The sequence below is a fragment of the Anolis carolinensis genome, chromosome 5 (genome assembly GCF_035594765.1).
Source record: "Anolis carolinensis isolate JA03-04 chromosome 5, rAnoCar3.1.pri, whole genome shotgun sequence".
In the NCBI taxonomy this organism is placed as follows: Eukaryota; Metazoa; Chordata; class Lepidosauria; order Squamata; family Dactyloidae; genus Anolis; species Anolis carolinensis.
This window is the reverse complement of record NC_085845.1, coordinates 67,724,597-67,749,539: the sequence shown is the minus strand read 5'-3', so window position 1 is coordinate 67,749,539 and position 24,943 is coordinate 67,724,597. Positions and strand designations below refer to the sequence as shown.

Below are 24,943 nucleotides of genomic sequence, written 5' to 3'. Positions count from 1 at the left end.
ATTTTGTGCAGAAATAGTGTCTCCTGCAAAGAAAAATATGCATTTGAGAATTTAGTCTGCATGAAGTTTACATGTGGCTGATTTGCATATACAATAAAATTTTCTGTACAGAAAACAGCTTGTTTGTGGAGAAAAAAGTAATGCCACATTAAAATATTATTTTCTGTGTAGATGTGTTGTCAAAGGCTTTCACAGTTAAAATCACAGGGTTGTTGTGTGTTTTCCGGGCTGTATAGCCATGTTCCAGTAGTATTCTCTCCTGACATTTCACCCACATCTATAGCAGGCATCCTCACAACCTCTGAGGATGCTTGCCATAAATGTGGGTGAAATGTCAGGAGAGAATACTTCTGGAACTTGGCCATACAGCCCAGAAAACACACAACACTGTGTAAAGGAACATAAAAATTTTGTGCAGAATATGTTCCAAATCTCAAATAGCCTTAGAAAACTAACTAGTTTTTGTTGCTGTGGAAAGAAAAAAAACATACTATTTGTTTTAAGATGCTCTTTAACAGAGATGTTATTCACTAGTAATTTTAGCAATCACACAACTGCATCATGAAGACCAAGGAGCTATGAAAATGAGTCTGGGAACATGGTCATACTTCTGGAACATGGTCATACAGCCCGGAAATTATGCAGAAGTACTAATCAATCAGAAAAGGTGTGTGTGTGTGGGGGGGGGGGGGTAAAATCCCAATTTCTAGACCTTGCAGCAGAATGAAAATTTCAAAAAATTTCTTGTTGCTTCTTTTAAGAAGAAACACTGAAGGGTTCCATTCCTGGTGGGGAGCAGGCAGGATCACAGAAGTGTCTGGCTGTGTTCCCATTACCAACCACAAAATGATTACAACAGTGTTCAGACCACCAAAAAAAAAAAACAGTGTTTCTCAGTACTGATGTCATCCTTTTATATCTAGCTATGAGAGATTGCTTCTGTAAACTTGTCCATTCCCCATGAAGCAGGGAATTGTAGTGTGAGGAACAGGACTTCAGTGGCTGTTCAAGGGGGAGGGGGAAGATATGGCTGTTGTGAAGGAAGGAAGAGAAGACCAATCCCCATAGCACCTAAAGAAAAGCACATACACATGCATAAGGGAAGGTTACGCTAGAAGGAGGATGAATTAATACTTCTATAACAAAGTGTATTGCGGGGCTACTGAATCCATACTGGATTTTACCATTATCCCTTCCACAACTGCTCTAAATTGCATAAGAGATCTAGATTCCAGAATTGACGATGCTCTTGGCCAACCCAGAAGGCTTCAGGAGGAACAACAATCAAATTCACCATGGATTTAGTGCTCCTAAATGAGTAGATCCATGGGCTACGCTTTCCAAATGGATTTAACACTGGTTTGTATTAAATATGATGTTGCTTGTGTAAATAAAATAAAATGAAAGCAATTAGATGTGCTTGGTATCATACTGAAACTGAGCTTTGGCTCATGCAATTGCATGACAAACCTAGTGACTGTGAGTTCCCCTAAAATATGAAACACTAGAACACATTAGCAAGCAGTTTTGGTCTAAAGCTTTATATTTAATGTTATGTTTTCATTCTGCAAATTGTACTTTTAATTATCATCAGTCTTTGAAAATTACTCAAGAGAACATACTGTACAGAGGCTGCCATGATTAGGTATATACTGTTAGTTGTGGTACTCCAGATATTGTTGGACTGTAACTATACTGGCTACGACTGATGAGAGTTGAACCTCAGATCAGTTCCCCAAGAATGAAAGAGCCAAGGGGATTGGGAGTAACAACTGGAGGGAGAGTGCCATCACTGCTGTTCTCCAGCATCTGCCACCTGAACCAGTTGCTTCATTTTGCCCAATAGTAGAGCCAAACTTCTTCACACAGACTTAATTTTGGTGGCATCAAGTTTTTTCCACTTTTTCCATGGATCCCACCAGCTTCTATCACACACATTAAAAAGTACTTTCAGGGTGGCTCCATGGTAAAAGTGGAGGAGGAAAACCTTGCCACTGCCGAAAAATTGTTGCCAGTTGACAACTGGAGGCTCCCTGGCTTTCCATAAGGAAAGATGGGTTGAGCCGGCTTAAAGAGGCTTCTCCCATGTTATGAGTTAGGAGGAAGCCGGGATGGTGCAGAGTGTGGGGCAATAGGTCCCCACACTCCCTGGGCGGGCACAGCCAACATCACCACAGTGTATTGCAATACTGGGTGATTTGAGCTGTGCATGTGAAGAGGTCCTAAGAGAAGTCGATATCGATAGAATATTTAGGTTAATTGTCTCTCCATCAATACTACTCTGAGAGCACAGCACTATTGTTCTGGAAATGAAGAAACGAGAAGCTGGTTGTTCTGGTATGTTCATCTGGGAATACTGGAATATCACAAGATCATACAATGGGGTTAAATATGCAGTCACCAGATCTTATTTGAGCTCAGAAATTAAATAGGAACACTGCTATAGAATAGACTATATTTCAGAAAAATCCTATGGCAAATCACCTTTTCCTCTTCCCTGGGAAAGTCTTGTAAAATTCATAGAGTTGCCATAGATCACTGAAGACTCGAAAGCGCATACATTATGAAAGACCAACATTTATCAACCCACCTTGTAAACATGTTATTAGAAAGCATGCTATTTTGTATGTACAAGAGCTAGACTAACCTTTCACTGCTTACATTCCATTCATGGTTGTGGAATGTAAAAAACAAACAGTTTGGTTGGTAAGTACAAATCATTCTACATACAAAGACATCCGGTGTCAAAACCTTTGCCAAGATAACTCCAGAAAATGCTTGATGTTGAAAAATGTTCCTCTGACAATCTGTAGAGAAAATGAATTGGTGAAGTCGAGATATGTCAGGCCCCCTCCACACAGCTTTATAAAATCCACATTGAGCTGGATTATATGGCAGGGTGGACTCAGATAACCCAGTTCAAAGCCTTGATATTATGGGTTATATGGCTGTTTGGAAGGTCCCTCGGTCATTCAACTGTTAAGAAGTTTATTTATTGCCACTTTTGTCTGAGGAGCTGTAGTTTCTCCCTGAATTCCATCAGTAATTCTTGGATCATTGTAAAACATTATGCAGTAAGACCAAGAGAACTTCAAATCCTCTTCTCATCTCAGTGATCAAACTCATTACGTAGCTGACGCAAGTGACTATCTCTCATCAAAACTTACAGTGCATGTCTGTTATGAGTTAAGACATAAGGCAGCATGATTTATAAAGTAATGCATATTCTCAAATAAGACTTACAAATGGTTCTTCATATCAAACTTGGATTATATGAAATTATATCACTTGCCATGATATCTGATGGTTCTGAGACTTGTAGACTAAAAATAATGTTACCAGATTTTTTTTTCTTTTATTGCATTTTATATTATTTCTATCTTGCTTGAAACTCAAGAAGTTTGAGAGCAAGGTTAAAACAAGATGGGGATAAAACAACAATTAAACAAGCTATATATTAGAATACACTCATTTAAAATGTATGTCTGTTTGTATGTGGATAAGATTAGACAGATGGTAGATGATGACAAATAGATAGATTATTCTGTCCACACTAATAACCATATTATCTTCCTGAACTATCAGAAACTTGTTGTTTTTGAGATATATGTGGCACACATTGCATTGTACTGAAATACAGTAATCTTCACCTTATTTTCTTTCAGAATATAAATATTTACCTTGATCAGATTGTTGGCAGGTTTTTAATGAGAATCCAGATATAACACCTCCAAGCTGCTTTATCTGGGTTGGTGTTCCTGTGACGCTATATTTCAAGTAGCATTGCTGACTGAGTGAAAAAGAGATGCACATGTTAGTACAAATCCTGACTCAACCTACAGATTCCCTGAGTTTGTAAAATATGATTCCTTCATCCCTTCCTCTCTCACAATAGCACTTTCTAGCCCTTATTAGAATATATAATACGACGACAATGACAACAACAACAACAACAACAACAACAACAACACATTTTATTTGTTACCCACCTTTCCTAATGGTTCAAGGTGAGGTACAACAAAGTCAAAACATATGAATATGGAATACATACAATAAAATACATAGATCAAAACACACCATTTTAAAAAACATACACCAAACACAGGGTACAAAAATCAACATATAGTAGCAATAGAATCCAAATTCAAAACTCATGATTCAAAGTTGACTGGGTAGGCCTGCTGGAAGAGATAGTTCTTCATTTGAGTCTTTAATTTCAGCAGCTCATTTAGCTGTCAGAGCTCTTCCAGCAGGTCATTCCAGAGCCTTGGGATGGCTATTGAAAAGGTATTCTGAGTGACGCTTGCCAGTTGGACTCTGCCTGGTTGGAGAAAGCCCTACTAGAAGTAGCCCTGCATCATGTGATGGGCTCCAGCGGGCTCCGTTCTGGCTGCATTGTGTCAGTGTCCTAGGACAGGGAAAAAGCCCTGTGTGATGAAGTCTTTAGTCTCAGACCTTCTTGGAACAAGTTAGCTTTCCTAAGTCCTGCCTTATTAATCTGAGCTCCATAATAAACATGTAATAGGCAGATGATGATGATGATGATGATGATAGATAGATAGATAGATAGATAGATAGATAGATAGATAGATTTGGGACAGTATAGGCATATAAAACAACAACTAAAACTCAATTAAAACAGCGCTCATCAATCAATGGCGGTAAGCTACTATAAACATGGCCAGGCTGTAAACAATCAAAATGGGAATGGGATACGTTCAAAGCCATAACCAAAGTGTAAGGATGCATAACAATTGTGTAGATCCACTAGGGACTAGGTGTTCTCAAAAACTTGTTTGAGCAGCCAGGTCTTCAGGTACCTATAGAAAGAGGATAGTGTGAGGGCTTGCCTAATCTCCCGGGGGGGGGGGCATTCCAGAGCCGAGGGGCTACCACCGAGAAGGCCCTCTCCCTCATCCCCACAAACTGCTTTTGTGACGGTGGCGGGACCTAGAGGAGGACCTTCCTGGAAGATCTTAGAGCACTGGTTCATAAGGGAGGATGTGGTCATGAAGATAGGTAGGACCCTAACCTTTTAGGGCTCTGTAGGTAATAACCTGCACTTTGATTTGGGACCAGAAACTTATCGGCAGCCAATGGAGCTGCTTTATTAGGGGCGTAGCAACTTCCCAAGGCTGCTAAAATTTTCCCCAAAGAAAATCAGCCAGACATTGGGCTTTTTTCACAGTTTAAAAAGAAGAGATAAGGAGAAAAATACTTATTTTGAGAGAGGAAGTCCAAATATCGCTCTGGAATAAAACAGGGAAATAGTTAAAAATGTATAAACCCAACCAGGCATAAAGTTTGACTGGGTTTTTGCAGATCTTAACTCTTCAGAATAGCGATGCACTAGTTGTAGTCATGACTCACAGTGACAGTCCTGTAAAGTAGACTAATATTATTGCCTCTGTGGACCTAATTGGAATAATGTTTCTATAAAATATTTTGGCATGTGAGGTTACTGATGATGTCAAATTCACATGCATTCTGCTTAAAAAATGAACACATTCAAAGGCCAGGTAGTGTGTGGGAGAATGAATTTCCTTTTTTCCAACTAGGTTTGCCAGGTATTGCACAATGGAGATTAAGTATAGCATATAAAGAACTGTTGGAGCATTCCAGCATGCCCCTGCTGATCAAACATTGCAAATCTCATCCCTGTTCTAGCTATAAATAATAATAAAGATAATTAGAGATCAATCATTCCAAAATGAATAGAGAGACCTTTTCTAGGAGGGGGCAGCACCCAGTAGCTCATGAGTAAATTGTGCTAGTTCTCTTTCCCCAAAGCATTGCAGACCTTTGCAGGCTGTAACAATCTGTAATCCGAGGCCCTATATCATAGGATTTTCTGTTTATCCCAAATTATCTAGCAGTGGAGACACTTATAATCCAGTTCATAGCAAATAACCTGGGATAACCTGGGATCAGATCCTGGGATATAAGGACAATGTAGAAGGGGTCCAGCAATCTGTTTATTGATTCCACTTTTACCCTGTATTGGGACAATTGCTAGACTTTAATGCCTAACCTCCTCGACTGGCTGGGGCTGATTTGACAAAATCAAAACGTTCACAGGCTAAGCTTGAAAAGATTCCTTTTTTGGACAGTAGACATATTGTGTTGGAGAGTCCAACAAAGTTATTTTTCCAGGCTCTTGGACATGTGCACCATTCTAATACACTTGTCACTGACAAACTGTGATTTACTAAAGCTGAACCTTTGTTTTGCCCACTGTCCATGGCAGTCTCTCTGGTTCAAAATATCTGAATGCTGCTTACCGTAGGTCTGCTTGATGAAATAATGCTGTGACATATGTGAAAAAGTAACAGTGGTCCTCATTAGTGCATCGTTTTTGGCACTGTTCAAAACTATCAGCAGTTGTTGCATTGTAACTGTCTCCCACCATGTTCAGTCCTTCATAAACCTCTTTATTGCAAGCTGGAAGAATTGGAGGAAAAGGAGACAGTCATCTAAAGTAGAAGAAAACTTCAAGGCAGGTTTTCTGCAGTTATGCTTAGGAATCTAATGTCCTGTATTATTTACACTCTGTTCCAGACTATAAGACATGCATATAGATGTCAAGTCTGTAAAGGCACTAAAAGTATCAATCAGCTGACAACCTGACCATCAAATCCTATAAACAACTTCTAGACATACAGAAAATAGCCATACCTTAAGGACTGGCCAACTCCTGGTCTGCAAAGAAGAAAATCAGGACCGGTTCCAGACAGGACTTTAATGTGTACCCAATTGGGTTTTAAAAACCCGATTGGACCCACATTACAGTCCACTCACCAGCCCAATATCCACACTTTTGTGGGGGTGTCCAGATGCCATGCCGGATCTTCTGGGAGGGCACCCGGACACAAAAGATATCCCCCAGAAAAGCCTTTAAAAGAAAAAAATAACTTACCTGGCCAGCATTTCCCTGTTGTTGGCTCTCTCCTGGCATGTCATTTCTACACGCCAGGAGAAGGGGGGAGGGGCAAGAGCAATTTTCCTTCTCTCCCCCCTTCTCCTGGCAGGTCATACCTGCCAGGAGAGGTCCAGCAGCAGGGAAATGCCAGCCGGGAAGTTATTTTTTCTTTTAACCCAGTGGTTCCCAACCTGTGGGTCCCCAGGTGTTTTGGTCTACAACTCCCAGAAATCCCAGCCAGGTTACCAGCTGTTAGGAGTTCTGGGAGTTGAAGGCCAAAACATCTGAGGACCCACAGGTTGAGAACCACTGTTTTAATGGTTTTTAAAAGGGGGTTGGAGGGGGTGAGGGCTGTCTTGGTTTTTTCTAGTTCCAGGAAGCTAAAAATCCCAAGACAACTGTGTGGATTGGGACCAGAAGTTGCACAATGCGATCCCCACACCCAATCCACACTGAGCCCACACCTCAAAAGACACAGGTTTTCTGAAAGACCCAGGTCTTTCCAGATGTCAAATTAATTTGTTTTCCTGCTTTGTCCCAAATTAATTCGCTTTTACCTGAGGCATCGCTTGGACATCTCAGGTAAAAGTGTGGTCACTCACTTGTTTAAGAATGTGTGAATGCGCCCCAAGACAAATGTAACATCAGAATGTGGCCAATTGGCAGTTGTTATTAACAATAGTTATGCACACACAAGCTAAGAGAGGCTACAATATTTTGCTTTTGCCTGAACCTGGTGGGAAGATTCCTACTGTCTTCTCCTCTCCCCACTATTGATTTAACTAAGAGCAAACTATGTTTCCACTTTGAACTCAGCATGTGCCCATAGAAATATGCAAAGGAGAATAGGAGAAATAGAAGGAGAAGACACACTTACAGAAGTATCTCTCCTGTATTTCAAGAAGTATCTCTCCTACATAGAAGGGCACCAATTTGTTCAAGTAGCCCTTATCTGTGCATTAAGGTACGAAGCAAGATCTGTTCATTCTATTACAAAGCTTCTAAGCAACATCTGAACAGGGGTATAGTTTCAAATTACATTTTGGATTACATTTGACATTCTGCCACTTGCTCTCTCCAATTTTGAAATATTTTATACTATCTCTCTTTCACTTACTTCCTATAATTCTCTTTTTCTTCATTTGCCTTCTCACTCCCATTCAATTTCATGTTGAATGGCTGTGTCTCAAGCTCATGTTGTCTATGTCTAAATCTTGCCCATAACCATTTTTCTTATCTACTGCTCAGCAATAACACTCTATCTCAAAAATTAAGCAGAGTCAAATAAGAGACCACAAAGGAATATCAGATGTTCTAAAGATTGTAGTTCAGTGATAAAGCATAAAAAGGTCCATAGTATGGTAGCCAGTTCAGAAACATCCAAACCCCTGAGTGGTCCAGGCCAACTCTTGTCATTCAAATACAGAGACGTACATGCAGATTGAACACATTTTTCTTTTTTGACATTGGGATAGAATTCTTAGTTAAAAGAGCTGTTTTGATGTTTAGACTGGTCCCATTTCCAAGATATTTCATTATATACATACAAATATGCAAATATAAATATTCCAAAATCCCCCCCCCCCCAAAAAAAAAAACCCACAATCCAAAACAGTTCTGGTCCCAGGCATTTCAGATAAGGCAGCCCTGCACAACTTGGTTGGCCCTTGTTATGGGCAAAGATTTCCACCCCAACCCTTCTGCAGGCCACACCTCCTCCCCCTCCCTGCTAAAGAGATACTCCACCCCTTCCCAGTGGGGGAATCCTAGGCCTCACCTCAGCTGTGCGGCATTCCCATGAGTTTTGCTTATCCAACCTTTGCTCATCCAACATTCTGTATTATCCAGCACACTTTGTCTCCCACCCAGATCCATAACTGTTTCTCTAGGCAGCAAAATGCAGCAGGCCAACATGCCCAACAACAACACAAGTGCAGCAACGCTCCCAAAAAAGTGGCAGACTTGTTGTAAAACATGATGTTTTGGTGTTTAATTTGTAAAATCATAACATAATTTGACGTTGAATAGGCTTTTCCTTAATCCCATCTTATTATCCAACATTTTCGCTTATTCAACATTCTGCCGGCCCATTTATGTTGGATAAGTGAGACTCTACTGTAGCTGAAAAGGCATCTGAGCACTTAGCGAGACCTGAGCAAATGGCATGAGGTTATGGGGAGCTGTGGGCTTGCCTGTGCCTGCAGGGACGGCCTTCATGGGCCACATCTTGCTCATGGGCCGCATGTTGTGCAGGCCTGAAATAAGAGATAATCAATCTGTACTGATCTATATGGACCAATGGATTGCCTTAGCACATGACAAGACCATCCTTAGATTTTTGGAATTTGAATAACCTGACATTACCGGTGACTCGAGGGCACTGTTTCCGGGAATGTCCAGAGATTGCACCTTCCATAGTTTCCTTTGGCAAGGTAAGAGTGTCACTATCTTTCAAGAAGCAGGCAAATCTGATTTTAAAGAAGCAGGAAAATAAATCAGTTCAAAAGCAAATTTTTCCTTTTCTTTGTCTCTCCACTGCTGAAGTTTCATCCAAGTGACTTGGAACTGAAACCCATCTTGTTGTTTTTTAATAGTCATATTAGTATTTGTGTCACCTTAATTTGTAACCCATCTTGTCTCCCACGCAATACAGCTAAACGCATATAAAATATTAACATTAAAATGTATAAGTAGCCCTCCAATATCCATGGATTCTGTACCCATGGATTCAACCATCCATGGCTTAAACATATATATATTTTTTAAGAAGTCCTAAAAGCTAATCTTGATTTTGCTATTTTAAATAAGGGACATCATTTTACTACACCGCTGATTCAAGATCCAACTGTTTATTTACAGTCAGCAACCAGTATATAATCCCACTTTATAATCACCCAGCCACAACAGTACAGTGTTTAGGTTAGGACAGTTTGGTCCAACCCGTGGCCCAAGGGCTGCATGCAGCCCACCAATTCATTTTTGTTGGCCTTTGGCCTTCTTCCTGGAAAAATATTTTAATTTAACATTTGGAAAAAAAATCATTTACCCTTCTTACTGCTTTAAGTTTTTGAATACAATATGTAATTTGTTTTCTTTCTGGAATGGCTTTCTTTCTGGCCCTCACATTCCTATACTAAAGTTTCATTGGCCCTTGGGAAACTAAAGGTTGGACCACACACTGGGTTAGGATATAAATTAAAATTTAACACCATTACTTATAAGAGCCTACTCTGCCTATAGGTTCCAAAAAGATAACCTAGACCTTAAAACTATATCATGTTAAAAACATCTTGTCCAATAGTATTAGACTGCTGTATGTCACTTTTTATTTTTACAAATAGATGCAGAGAAACAGGCCAATAATTTTGTAATTTTGAGGTCACTGTCAGTTAACATATAGTTACTACACCATTGTATATAATGATACTTGAGCATCCATAGATTTTGGTATCTGCAAGGGGTTCTGAAATCAAAACTCAGCAGAAACCAGATACCCACTGAAGTTAACCTAAAGTGTAATGATCATGTAATCAATGAATAACTAACATATAATTGAAATTATTTGGAAAAAATAGCATTGAATTAATGGTATGTTTCATGCTGGAACTTATGAAATCAGCTATATACTAATGACACTTTGTGCCTGCATATGAGCACCAGTTATATAGTGATTTCAGCTTTACCTTACAGAAGGTTCTACCCAGCTGCCTGGAAGATAGGTGAAAAAAAGACATCGTGGGTGATATGTGCACACAATTTGGCAGTGCTCGACATCTGGTGTATAAACCTTAGAAATAGCTCCTCCACTGAAAATTGTATTTTCGTAGATCCGAGAAACACATTCTGCAATCAAAGAAGAGTACAAAAAGTCTACAGATCTTTGTTTTAACAAGAAAGGAGCAGATAAACATTCCTTTTATCAACTAAAATCCCTGGAATCCCCACCCCTCCCGAAATTTTTTTCTGGCTACGGCCCTGTTTGGCACTATATTAAATTGTAAATGTAGATATGCCCTATGATACTCCCCTGCAATAATATGTAAAGGGTTACAAGTTCTCCACCCTCAACCCTAAGATATTTTGCAAAATACATGGCATTGATGAGAAGGTTGTTCAGTCTCCCCCCAAAATATCTAAATGACACTTCAGCTACAGCCTCTCCAATATTATTTGTTGGACAAACTATTCATACCCCAACTTTTATCTCCTAAATATTGCTGGAGGAAAATTGATCATATATAAGAAGCAAATGTTTGTGTATATAATACTCACCACTATGTACTGAGGCAAACAATGCAATGTAATAAAAAGCTTGAGAAATCCAAGGCATCCTAAAACAAATGCAATAAAATATTTTAGTGTCTCTTTCAAAACTCTACTACAATTGATCCGTATTTCAGAAGAAATTCTCTATAGCTTGATGTTGCAAGATCACAGGGCATATTTTACAAAATGAACCTCATAGCGATGAGTACTATTGCTTAGTAATGTCAAGAATTATGTTGTTTTATGTAAATATGAAAACTTTACAGCAGATACCTTTTCATTTCAGCATGTCACTTTGTCCTTTATAACAATTCTTATCATGCTTACCCAAAATTAAATCCCTCTATATTCAGTGAGGTTTATTCACTTGAAAATGTATTTCACAACACTGCAATCTGATACATACTTAAAAGGATTTACTTCTGAGAAAGAATGAGCAATTCTAAGGATATTTGCTCAGAAGTAAATTCTGCAATATTTAATGGGACTTCATTTCCTAGCATACAATGCCTTGTAGAAGTATATCTTTGTTCTGGTGCCACCAAAATTGAAGTTTTGACTTTGTTGCAAAGTGTTCTGTACTTCAGGCTCATTGCACTGAAAACACCATCCTTGTAGCAAAGCATAGTACGGTAGTGGCAGCATCAGATTGTGAATATGCTTTTCCTTAGCAGGAACTGAGGGATGGTCAGGGTTGAGAGCTAGACTCAAGGAGAAAAAAAAAACATGCTTCAGCCTGCAAAGGATCTCTGACTGGAGGGTTCACTTTCTAGTAGGACAAAGATCATAAACACACAGCTGAAGCAACACTGTAGTGTTCTAAAAACAAGAATCTAGTTGTGTTAAAATGGACAAGTCAAAGCACCGACCTCAGTTTGATTGAGTGTCTGTGGTAAGACTTGAAAGTTGCTATTCATCTGAGACTTCATCCCGCCGAGCATGTCAAGTGTTTGGAAGAGTGGGTTTACCATACAGCTCAGACATACTCCTATTTGAAATTGAAATTTGAAATTGAATGGATACCTTTCCTACATCCATCACACACTACATCCATCTCACACACACTATTGTAAGGTTGCTCTGAGTCCCCTTCAGAATGAGAAGGGTGGGATATAAATACTGTAAATAAATAAATAAATAAATAAATAAATAAATAAATTATCTGTTTTATTCATGAGTTCTCAGTGGCTGTTCCCACCCACTGTCCCTCCCTTGTTTTCTTTGTGAAAAGAAACACCTCATCTCATGGAATATGATTTTTGCTCCTGGGTTATAAATGTAATTTCTTAATTGGATCTATCATAAACACATGGGAAAGGTTTATTAAACTGCAAAAAAAAAACTTTGTCCTTGCAGGAAGGACATCCTGCAATATCACATTTTGCTCTAGTTCCTCGATGACTGAATCTCTTGTAGAGTCTCCATCAATTTAACAACTGGAGTACAATTACTTTTCTGGAGTACAACAACTACCTTCAAAGTAAGGACTACACAATTAAACAGAAAATAACACTTGCAAACTAGAAACATATTTTCATTGTTATTGCTATTATTATTTTATTATGACACAGCAAACAAGACAGACATGCTGGATTTCGTATCACAAAATCACAAGTCGAACACTTCCCAAGTGTCTAGGACTGTGTGATGTATTTTTGGATGATGCATGCAGATCCCAGTAGGGTGGCCTTTTGCAGTTGGCAGATCGTAATTTTGTCAATGTCTATTGTTTCTAAATGCCGGCTGAGATCTTTTGGCACGGCACCCAGTGTGCCGATCACCACCGGGACCACCTGCACTGGTTCCTGCCAGAGTTTTTGAAGTTCAATCTTGAGGTCTTGATAGCGGCTGAGTTTTTCCTGTTGTTTTTCGTCAATGCGACTGTCACCTGGGATGGCAACATCAATGATCCAAACCTTTTTCTTTTCCACAACTGTGATGTCTGGTGTGTTGTGTTCCAGAACTTTGTCAGTCTGGATTCGGAAGTCCCACAGTATCTTTGCGTGCTCATTTTCCAATACTTTTGCAGGTTTGTGATCCCACCAGTTCTTTGCTTCTGGGAGGTAGTACTTGAGGCATAGGTTCCAATGAATCATTTGGACCACATAGTTGTGCCTCTGTTTGTAGTCTGTCTGTGCAATTTTCTTACAGCAGCTGAGGATATGATCCATGGTTTCGTCGGTTTCCTTGCAGAGTCTGCATTTTGGGTCATCAGCTGATTTTTCGATCTTGGCCTTAATTGCATTTGTTCTGATGGCTTGCTCCTGGGCTTATTGTTGTTGTTGTTGTTATTGTTATTATTATTATTATTATTATTATTATTATTATTATTATTATTATTCAGAGGCAGGATAGAAATCTGTCAGGGGTGCTGTGATTAAAAGTAATGGTGGACCTTTTTCACCAAGGGGCATCTCGTCTCCTCCCACAAATTGCGCAACCGTATCATTTTAAAGCTGAGGACGACTAAAGCATCACATGACAGAATTGGCCATTTTGCCCATCTCTATCCAGATAATTTGCAAAAAAAAAAAGTCAATTGCCAACCATCTTAGAAAGCGTCTGAAAAGATAACCCTTTGCAACCCTTTTTAAATGTCAAGATATCACTACCCTATACTTGAAGCCTATGTCATGTGATGAACACAGAAGGTTGTCGTTTCTTAAGTGGGTGGCTCAGTAGTATTTAATGAATGTGATGAAGTGGCAAGAGTCCCCAACTCATTGGACAGAGTGGGAGCAATTTGGCCAATAGTGGCAAAAAACTAAGAATTTCTCTAGAGTAGTGGTTCTCAACCCGTGGGTCCCCAGATGTTTTGGCCTTCGACTCCCAGAAATCCTAACAGCTGGCAAACTGGCTGAGATTTCTGGGAGTTGTGGGCCAAAACACTTGGTGACCCACAGGTTAAGAACCACTGCTCTGGAATTAACAAACATGCTTCCACCCGATACAGACTTGGGCACATGAACATTTATGCAACCAGCAATTTCATACACACACACACACACACACACACACACACACACACACACAGAGAGAGAGGTAAAGGTTTCCCCTGATGTTAAGTCTAGTCATGTCTGACTCTGGGGGTTGGTGCTCATCTCCATTTCTAAGCCAAAGAGCCGGCGTTGTCCATAGACACCTCCAAGGTCATGTGGCCAGCATGACTGTATGAAGTGTCATTACCTTCCCGCCGGAGCAGTACCTATTAATCTACTAACATTTGCATGTTTTCAAACTGCTAGGTTGGCAGGAGCTGGAGCTAATAGCCGCCGCTCACACCGCTCCCAGGGTTTGAACCTGGGACCTTTCGGTCTCCAGCTCAGTGCTTTAACTTTTTGTTCCACAATAATAATAAAAAATCTTATTCCTACACCTTTCCTTGGGTACTGTAGAAGTTAGTTATCTCTTCCTTTTTCCTCAGCATTTAAAGCACCTTTCACATTCACTATACATCTGCTGAATCCTCTTCCTGCAAAATGACTGCAGAAGCATAAGACCTTCAGTGGACCCTGGAAGACCTCCACACTGACATAACCATTTTGCTTCTAGCTATGGGGACATAGCCAAATATTTCTTTAATCCTGCTAGCTGCCCATGAGGCATGAAGAGGCCATGGTGGCTGAGACTTCAGAGTCTGAACTTTATGTTCGAGGGATAGCAAATAGTTCAGTTTAGTATAGGTCTACATGCAAGACTACTATTGTTTAGGATTATTTCAGTAAGATATTATAGAATTGCAATCTTAGATCCCGATTTAAAACAAATTTGCTCTAAGGCCCCTTCCATACAGCTGTATAACATCCACATTGAACTGGATTATTTGGCAGTGTGGACTCAGATAATCCAGTTCAAAGCACATATTGTGGATTATCTACCTTGATCTTCAAGCCTATAAGGCAGTGTGGAAGGTCCCTTAGTGAATCATAGGTTGAATTACTATTATATATGACAAATATTTAATAATTTGCTTAATTGTGAACTAATGTGTGAGTGAAGCATAGTCAGAATAGCAATAAAAAAATTCTAATTGAAAAATGATTAATAAACAAAAAAGAGGGAGGGAAGGGGGGTGGAAGAATACATACTATATATTTTCTCTTACAGATAATTTTAAATACATTTTTATTTGGAAATTACAATGTTTGGGCACAAATTAAATGTAAAAATAGAACATATGAAGGTACTGTCCAAACAAATCTTTTCTTATCTACACAGAAGTACATTATTTTGCGTTCAATGGCACCGCTATTCAGGAAAATGCATAGAATTTTTTTGAATAGATATGCAGTGAAGATTTGTACTGTAAGTTCCTAATTGTGGACTTTCATTACATTGTTAAATCTGTGTGGTGTGACAAAAGTTAATTCAAAAGCAAAAGGCATACTTTCCCTTATTTTCATATGACACAATTTTACAAATTCTGTCAGAGAGGAAACCGGGAAAATCCTTCTTCAGCTTTTTTCTTCTTTAAAATCTGCTGTCCAATTTCTTGTGCACAACTCTTTAGTTACTTAAAATATTTTAATTAATATATCTAATTGATTACCTCAGCCCTAGAAATACTGATTCTACAACTAATCAGCTAACCACAACGAAGAAAATCAAGTCAGTCATGCCAAGCATTCAAATTTATAGTTTATTCCAAAGCAATAAATCCACTCAATCGAAGAAGTCCATTACCTGGAGAGAATTGCAGTATCAGTTGTAAGTTTCCTGCCTGAATGGAGGAAATGTGTTTGTGTCAAAAAATGGAAGTAAAGGGTGGGTGTGTATTAAACAGAAACACATGCTCATTCCGTGTTGGCCATTCACGACAATGTTTATCGATCTGTGATATTTACTTTTGATGAAACTTCACACTGTAAACATTGCTTCTGCCTTTGGAAGAACATGTACAATTGGCTGAAAATAACAGAGCTCCACTGACACAGAGATTTTTTTTCTTACATTTTTTTAAAAAAAGAAGTTGATTTTATACTAGATAAGGCCCTCTTGTGTTTATCAAGGGAACTGCATAACACGAAGAAGGGAAATCTCAGCCTGTACAACACTCATGCACAAACAGATGTTAATCAGTGTCAGCCTAAACTAGTATGATTTATGACTCAGAAGAATGGATGTTGTGGTCTACCAATATCTGGAAAGTCTTAGGTCTTGCCTAGTGTATGATAACAAAACATGGTATACTGTATCCCTAACTTTTCTAAGTCCAAACTTAGGGCCCTTAGACAGCCTCATAATGCAGGACAAAGTGGGTTTAAAAATCATGGGATCTTAAGGAGAGTCCAGACATGGAGCTATCAATCCTGGTAAATGGTCCCTTGGCGTCCTGACAGATTCAGTTGTAGCAAATTTTAGAAATCTGCAAGAAGGACACGGGACATCCTCCAAAAGTTTATTTTGTTTTATTGACCCTCTGGGATGCGCTGTACTTCATAAGTGCTGGTGAGGATATACTAAGGTGCACATAAGCCTCCTGCTGCCTTTACGTTCGCCCTCTTGAACCCTACTTCCCTTTGGGGTCACTTACCTGCCATGCTGGTGCCTATTGCGTAAATTCAAACTCTGTTTAATTTCTTAAATATGAGAACAAAGGAATAGTTGCAGAGTTTTCATGGAAATTGCTTTCCATTTGTGCTTTCATTTAGCCACCTGTGTATACATGGCTCTATTTGTTTACAACCCTCATAAGCTGTTTTGGGATTTTAAAATGTGCACATGCACTGGAGTAGTCCACACCCTCATGTAGCGACAAACTCCTTTTTCCTTGAGTGCAGAGATATACAGTGATTTTTCAGCTGAAATTGGATTTTAAGAACACCTTTTTAACACGTGCATTTCAGCCGATGAGATCCTGTGTGCATTTTCAGCAAATGTCATCAAGCCACTCTTCCCCTTCTATCCTGGTTTCTTTCGCATTTTAGGGCCTGTGTAGAAGGACCCTTAGTTCAAGTTTGGCCAATATTTATCTTAACTTCTGTCTAGGTATACTTCAAGCAGTTGTCCTCTGGCATGGTTTTGTATGCTGTCTAAAGAGTGGCATCTGAGAGACTTTAGTACTTACACCATTTTGCATTGAAGACTTGGCTTTCCTTTCATGCCAGGATTGAACATGGTTGCTGCGAAGCATGCAACATACATAGAAGCTGCTCTTAATGGTGTGGCCCAATATGAAATATTTCCAAAGAGCATTGTTTTAAGGTAAAGACTTGTAGAGCAAATTGTTTGACATCCTCAAACTGACTACTGTTTGAATCCCTGAAACTGACACCTGAGTAATATTGTTAACTAAAGTGAGATGGTTTGGACTAAATCAAATGGCAGCTAGACCATAATCTTCAGGAGCAGACACAATCTTTTATGTCAAATTTAGGGATGAGCAATGTGAAATTCCTGGAGTGATGAATGACTCCCTAAGGTTGTGTTTGTGATTTTCAACTCCTCCAGATTCTCCAGACTGCTATATTTTCAACCATCTAAACAAAACTGACCTTTTCTGAAAGCCGTCAAAGCAACAGGGCAGGTGGCTTCCAGAATTGTGTCAAGTTCTTTCAAAAGTAGTTTTAGTTGTATTGTTTTTGTTGTTATTGTCATTTTCAAATTTGCCTTTGCAAATCCCAGTGGATCACAGGTAAAGTTGGCCCCTAAATCATGCTATTGCATACTATAGTGCACAATTATAGTACCACTTTAGTGCCATGGCAACATCCTGTGGAAAACTGGAATTTGCAGTTTTGGAAAGGGTATTTAGAAGGACAGGTTGCTTACCTGTAACCGTGTTTCTTCGAGTGTACTCTGTGAATTCACACTAATGGAGAAGGCTGCGCCTGCGCAGGCTCCAACGGATACTCTTCCAAGCTAAAGTTTGAAATTTGGCGGTAACCCCGCCCCTCTCCCCAGAGGGTATAAAGGTCGCCCTCCGCGCTCGCTCTCCAGTTCCTACGCCGCAAAGGCAGTGAGAAAGGGAGAGGTTTGCATGTGGGGAAGGAAGGGCGGGATTGTGTGAATTCACAGAGTACACTCGAAGAAACACGGTTACAGGTAAGCAACCTGTCCTTTTTCTTCGTGTACTCTGTGAATGCACACTAATGGAGACTAGCAAGCTGAGGTGTAGGTAGGTGGGATAGCAAACCCGATAACAAGTTTAGTGTCCAAACAACACATTTATTGAGCACAAGGTGCAAAAAAAAAAAACAAGTGCAATAGTCAGAGAAAACGATGCAACAGCATATAGTGCAAAAAAAAAAACCGATCCTTGTTATTAGGATCTAGAACACAATCACAACATTGTATGTGAGCGATAGTCTGTAAGAATTACAGAGGTAAGTATAGACCGATTCCTTGAAACAGAGGTAGAGGTATTCATGAAATACATTTCAGTGCAGTGGGTAAGTATAGTACATAAGCACTATGTTAATGAACCCATGAACATATCGTGTAAATAAAGGCTGAATGACAGCGGTCAACTTGTAAGAAAGGACAGCAAAAAAAAAACTGGTTTTGAGTAAGGCAAGTAACGTTAGGCCAGGCAGGAGGAAAGGATAGACCTGGCAAAGGCCGAGTCCTTGAGGTTCTTTGAGTCCATCCTGTAGTGTGAAACAAAGGTGGATGGGGTGGACCAGATAGCCGCTCAACAGATGGAGTCGAGAGGGACGCCCCTCAGGAAGGCAGTAGAGGTGGAAAGGCCCCTCGTTGATCTAGGGCGGATCGAAGAGGGGGGTTGGCGTTTAGCCAGCTGGTAAGCGAGTTCGATAGTCTGAGCAATCCAGTGTGAGAGTCTTTGAGAAGAAAGTGGTTCGCCCAGCTTATGGGTAGCATAAGCCACAAACAGTCTAGGTGACTTACGTATGTCCTTAGTCCTGTCCTTGTAGAAAAGGAGGGCTCTCCTGACATCCAGGAGATGAAGGCTCCGCTCCAAAGAAGAAGAAGGATTAGGAAAGAAAGCAGGGAGTATTATGTCCTGGTTAAGGTGAAAAGCAGAGACCACCTTAGGTAGGAAGGTGATGTCCGGGTGAAGAACAGCCCTGTCGTGGTGGAAACGGAGGTAGGGTTCGTCCACCCGAAGAGCAGCCAGTTCCGAAGGCCTGCGCGCAGAGGTGATAGCGATTAGGAAGGCAGTCTTCCAAGAGAGGAGGTGAAGGTCTGCGGAGGCCATAGGTTCAAAGGGAGCTGAAGCTAGTTGAGAAAGGACAAGTTCGAGGCTCCATCCGGGAGTCGGAGGTTGAACTGGAGGGTGCAGGTTGTTGTAACCTCGAAGAAAGGTCTTAATGAGGTTGTTAGAAAAGAGAGAGGGTTGTCCTTGACGTTGGAAATGCCAGGAGAGAGCAGCGAGATAGGATTTTATCGAGGCCAGAGAGAGTTGACGATCCGCAAGAGAAAGTAGGAAGTCCAGGACCAGCGGGATTGAAGTAGAGGAGGGATCGACGTGTCGGTCTCGAAGGAAAGTTTGGAATTTTGCAAGTTTGTAAGCATAGGCCTTTGACATGGCCAGCTTATGGGCGGCACGAAGGATCGCCTGCAGGTCTGGGTGGAGAGGATTTAAGGAAGTATCCTCCAGGCAGTCGGGTGTAGGGACGGGACGTCGGGGTGGAGGACCTGTCCCCTCTGTGAAGATAGTAGATGAGGGAGAGTTGGGAGAGTGCGGGGAGGATCCGCACACATCCGGAGTAGAGTTGGGTACCACGGCTGGCGTGGCCATGCAGGGGCAATCAGGATGGCCGATGTCGGCGTTAGATAGAGTCTCTCTATTACCCTCGAGATGAGAGGGAAGGGAGGAAAAAGATAGACGGGCTCGAGAGTCCAGTCGAGGAGGAACGCGTCTCCGAGACAGCCCGGAGTCGAGTTCGGAGGTAGTCTCGCTCCGAAGCGAGGAAGTTGAGTGTTCGAGGGGGAGGCAAAAAGGTCCAGAGCTGGCCAGCCCCAATCGTCGAAGACGGATTTCAGGATCTCGGGATCGAGACGCCACTCGTGGGGGGAGGTCGTTATTCTGCTTAGAGAGTCTGCTAGCGTGTTTTGAGCCCCCGGAAGGTGAACCGCCGACAGGGTTATGTGTCTCGCTATGCACCATAGCCAAATGTCCATCGAGAGAGCCATCAGTTTCCTCGAGCCCGTACCCCCTTGTTTGTTGATGTAGTACATAGCTACTACGTTGTCCGTTTGGATCAGAACAGTCTTGTGGGGAAGAAAGCGAGCAAACGCCCGGAGGGCTTTGAAGATTGATAACAGTTCTAGAAAGTTTATGTGGTGAGACTTCTCCTGGATGGACCAAAGGTCCCTGACAGTGAGGTTTGACATGTGGGCTCCCCACGCAAAATTGGAGGCATCGGTCGTGATGGTGACTGACGGAAGGGAGGGATGGAAGGGAAGTCCCACACAAACGTTCGCTGGGTCCTGCCACCAACGAAGGGAGAGGCGAACCTGGTTCGGTACCGTGAGAAACATTGAGCTCGGATGCCGATGGGGTTTGAAAGAGTCTATAAACCATCTTTGGAGAGGTCTGAGACGTAGTCTGGCAAAAGGAGTAACCATGACCGTGGAGGCCATGTGACCCAGAAGGACCTGGACAGAATGGGCTCGGATCCTGCGGTTGCGGAGGAGGAGAGAAAGGTGTTGTTGAAGGGCTAGGAACCTGTCATTCGGTAGGGAGGCGGTTTCCGCGATGGAGTTGAAGAGAGCTCCGATGAAGCGGATTTCTGTGGCCGGGAGGAGTTGGGACTTTGCGACATTCAATTGAAGGCCCAGCCGTTGTAGAAGAGAAAGAGCTTGAGAGACGTGGTTTTGAAGGGATGAGGGGTCGGACGCGACAATCATCCAATCGTCCAAATAAGGAAAGACCATTATGCCCTGTTTTCTTAGGTGCGCTGCCACCACGGCGACCACCTTTGTAAAGACCCTTGGGGCCGTGACGAGGCCGAAAGGGAGAACTGTGAACTGGTAAGACTGTCCCAGGAGCTTGAAGGAAAGGAAACGTCTGTGGGATCGACGCACCGAGACGTGGAAATACGCATCGCGTAAGTCTATAGAGGCAAAGTAATCTCCGTGTCGGACCATCGGGAGAATGGAGGCCACCGAGACCATTCGAAATTTTGAAGGCAGAATGAAAAGGTTTAAGGCTCGCAGGTCGAGGATAGGCTGAAGACCTCCGCCCCTTTTGGGAACCGTAAAGTATCTCGAGAAGAAACCTCGAGTGTCCTGCTCGGAAGGAGAAGGCTGGATTACGCCCTTCGCCAGAAGGGAGTCGACCTCAGAGCATATTTCCGGTGAAGGGTCGGTGTGAAGGATGTGACCCGTGGGGGGCAAAGTTTCGAATTCCAAGGCATAGCCGTCTCTGACAATGCGAAGAACCCAGGCATCTGAGGTTATAGACTCCCATTCACGGTAGAAAGGAGCTAGGCGATCGAGGAAAGAGCAGAGAGGAATGTTCTGGTCAGAGCCTAGGAAAGGCATGGCAGTGGCAGTAGTAGTGAAGGTAGAAAAGTCCCTGAGAGAGTGGGCGTCAGGCCCGTCGTTGGGGTTGTGGCATAGCTGCAGCACCCTTGCCCCAACCTTTCGGGACCTGGTGCTGGCGGCGAGGTTGTTGCTGATGACTGTGGTGACTCGAGCTCGACGAGCGTCAAAACGGCTGGTGATGAAAAGGCTGAGGGTAGCGACGGTACCGTTGCAGGAACCATCGGGTCCGCTGAGCCTGAGGTTGATCGGTCCCGCACTTTGTTGCGAGGATCTTGAAGTCATGATTGGACTTCAGTTTGTCATCAGTACCAGAGTTGAAAAGGCCCTGACTGTCGAAAGGAAGGTCTTCGATCACTTGTCGAGAGGAAGAAGAGAGTCCTGAGGACCGAAGCCATGCATGCCGTCTGATCGCAACTGCGTGGGCAATCATTTTTCCGGCGGTATCGCCAGTATGTTTAGCCATTTGAATTTGGTGGTGTGCGAGGGAGTCCGCCTCCTGTTGGACTGACCGGTCTTCGTCAGAAAGTTTGGTGAAGAAAGGTTGGGCTTTTTCCCAGAGGATCTGTTGATAAGCGCCCATGCAGGCCCCGTAGTTCGCCATGCGGCAAAGGAGGAGAGCGCCGGAGTACAGCTTGCAGCCTACCGCATCGAATCGTTTACCTTCCCTGTCGGCAGGGGAGTTGGACTGTCGACCCGACGACTGGGAGGCCTTTACCACCATGGAGTTTGGGTCAGGGTGATGCTTGAGACATTCCAGGGCTTCATCATCGGTTCGGTACCAGGCCTCTATTTTCTTAGAGGTTGGAGGTATCGAAGATGGAGTCTTCCAAGATGCCTGGATTACGTCCAGGAGGTATGGAAGAAAAGGCAGCAAGGTGGCTGGCGGGGCTTGAGCTTGGACCCTCTTGAAAATGGGGTCGGTAACAGCTTTTGAGGTTTGCTTAATTTCCATCCCTAGAGTGTCTGCCATTCTGACCATCTGGTCGGAGAAAGCCCGGATATTATCCGTCAGGGAAGGTGGGTCGACCTCGTAAGCGTCGTGAGGCGGGGAGAGGTCGAGACCGAGAGAGACAACGGAGGCGAAGAGGATCGACTCAGGGTGTTCGATATCGGGGTCATCCTCCTCGGGCCCTTGAGGGGACCGGGGAGGAGAAACAAGCGCAGAGTCCTGATGAGGTATCACCTCAAGAGCAGCGGGAGCCGGCTGTGGACGAACGCCCTTGGACGCGGAAGCCTGGGTGGCACGGGCTAAGCGCGTCATTTGTCTACCCCTCTCGGGTGTTTGAGCCGGGGGAAAAAGCTCTTGTCGAGCCGGAAGGCGTGATGGCGCTGGCTGGGGAGCCTTAATAACTGTCCTGACCGACCGGTCGGGAGAGGCTTGAGCGTCCGCATCCGAGGACTGACCATGAGGAGAGGAAGAGGAGCGGATGCGTTGTGCTGGTTGGATAGGGGAGGATCTCCTGGAGGAGGCCACAGAGGAGGGGACGTCCTTCTTCGAAGAAGCTGAGGAGGACGACCTCTGGATCATTCGTTTCTTTGCTGGAGGTTGCTTCGACGCGACCCTCAGCGATTTCCCCGGTGTCGGAGGGATCGGGCACACAGCTGCCGAGTCAGACTGGGCCCGTCTGGATTCCTCCTGAGCCCTCTGAAAGGCAATCTTCATGGCGGAAGAAGATGGCGGCGAAGCCAGGCGGCATCGAGTGGAAATGGCCGAAGTCACCGAACTCGAAGTCGATGAAGGGCCTATTTTGCCCGACCGGGTGGAAACCGTGGCGGTGGTCACCGTGCAGGGCGGTTTGGCCGGTTTTGGTCTCGAAGTTTTCGAGGTTTTGGATGATACCGATGGGGCAGGCCTGGATGCCATCGAGGCCGAGGTGGAAGTAGAAGCCTCAGGAGCAAGAGTTTTTTCGTAGAGAGCTGCACGGAGTCTCGCAGCCCTATTTCTTCGGGCCTGAGCTGTAAAGGCCAGGCAAAAACGGCAGGTACCAACGACGTGGCCTTCGCCTAGGCAGAAAAGGCACTTAGCGTGACCGTCGGAATTTGGAATCTTAGCGGCACACTGAGTGCACCGCTTAAAACGCGTGGTCGACATAAGAACGAAGAGTCCGAAGTGAGCTTTGCGGCGGAAAAAAAGGAACTGGAGTGCGAGCGCGGAGGGCGCCCTTTATACCCTCTGGGGAGAGGGGCGGGGTTACCGCCAAATTTCAAACTTTAGCTTGGAAGAGTATCCGTTGGAGCCTGCGCAGGCGCAGCCTTCTCCATTAGTGTGCATTCACAGAGTACACGAAGAAAAATCTTTGCAATCTTTAGCGTCTTGCCAAACTAAAATACACTAGGATTCCATAGAATTATATGATGCAAATGGGTTCACAGATCTATCTCTTGAAACAGCCCATGGGGCAACTTCCCTTTTGACTTTTGCCCTTAGCATATAGGACAGAAGAAAGACCTTAACCAAATGAAAACGTATCTTAGCTGTCTTCCCCTGCTGTTTTCCTACCAAACATAACTTGTCATCATTCATCTTCCTCTTCTCTTGTCCTCAAAAGACAACGTTAGCCAGGAAAATGTCTTTAATCTTATTTAGCTTTAAAGGTCTGTGTTTCCCTAAAGCAGTCCCACACATTTAATTGGCAAAAGATATGTACAAATACAACACATTATTAATGTATCTCTTGGGGAAGGGAACTTTCCAACTTGCTTAAAAGAAGTAGTTAGACCATTGCTGAAAAAACCCTCCCTGGATCCCCTGGACTTTAATAATTATAGACCAGTGACTAAGTTTGCTTTTTTGGGCAAGGTGATTGAGAAGGCAGTTGCCCTCCAACTCCGGGTAGTCTTGGATGACACACACTTCTTTGATCTATTTCAATTTGGCTTCAGAGCAGAAAATGAAATTGAGACGCCTATGGTTGCCTTATTGGATGATCTCCGACTTAACACTGACAGCGGGAGAATGTCTGTGTTGTTTCCAGAAGGATACCATGGTGCTAGATAGACCATGGTATCCTTCTGGAACGCCTTCAGAGGGAGGGGGGAGGTTGGGAATCAGAGGCACTGTGTTGCAGCGATTCTGGTCATAACTTCCATACAGGTTCCAGATGGTGGTACTTGGTTGCTCCTCAAAAAAGGATCTGTTATAGGTATCCCGCAAGGGAACATTTCATCCCTACTGCTTTTTAACATTTACAAGAAACCACTGAGAGAGATCATCCAGAGGCATGAGGCAGGGTGCCATCAGTATATTTCTCCATGCCTTCAAAAACAGTGTGCCCCCTCTAAATGAATGCCTGGAGGAGGTAAGGG

At 42.8% G+C, this 24,943-nt stretch overlaps 1 protein-coding gene across 3 annotated transcripts in view; it reads right to left on the bottom strand.

The window, feature by feature from the left end:
* klkb1 (kallikrein B1) overlaps positions 1–15,956 on the bottom strand; it is a 31,213-nt gene extending 15,257 nt beyond the window's left edge. Inside the window, exons 1-8 of one of the 3 annotated variants that reach the window (XM_062981466.1) lie at positions 15,869–15,919; positions 12,055–12,173; positions 11,192–11,250; positions 10,603–10,762; positions 9,284–9,387; positions 6,282–6,441; positions 3,681–3,790; positions 2,648–2,807 (exon numbers count right to left, since the gene is read on the bottom strand). In XM_062981466.1, coding sequence (XP_062837536.1) covers positions 2,648–2,807; positions 3,681–3,790; positions 6,282–6,441; positions 9,284–9,387; positions 10,603–10,762; positions 11,192–11,249 — 752 coding nt within the window. In that variant the 5' untranslated portion in view covers position 11,250; positions 12,055–12,173; positions 15,869–15,919. Of the gene's footprint in view, positions 1–2,647; positions 2,808–3,680; positions 3,791–6,281; positions 6,442–9,283; positions 9,388–10,602; positions 10,763–11,191; positions 11,251–12,054; positions 12,174–15,868 lie in introns of all 3 variants that reach the window. The other 2 variants (XM_003221599.4, XM_062981467.1) reach the window with 2 other exon arrangements.
* Between the last annotated feature and the right edge of the window lie 8,987 nt (positions 15,957–24,943).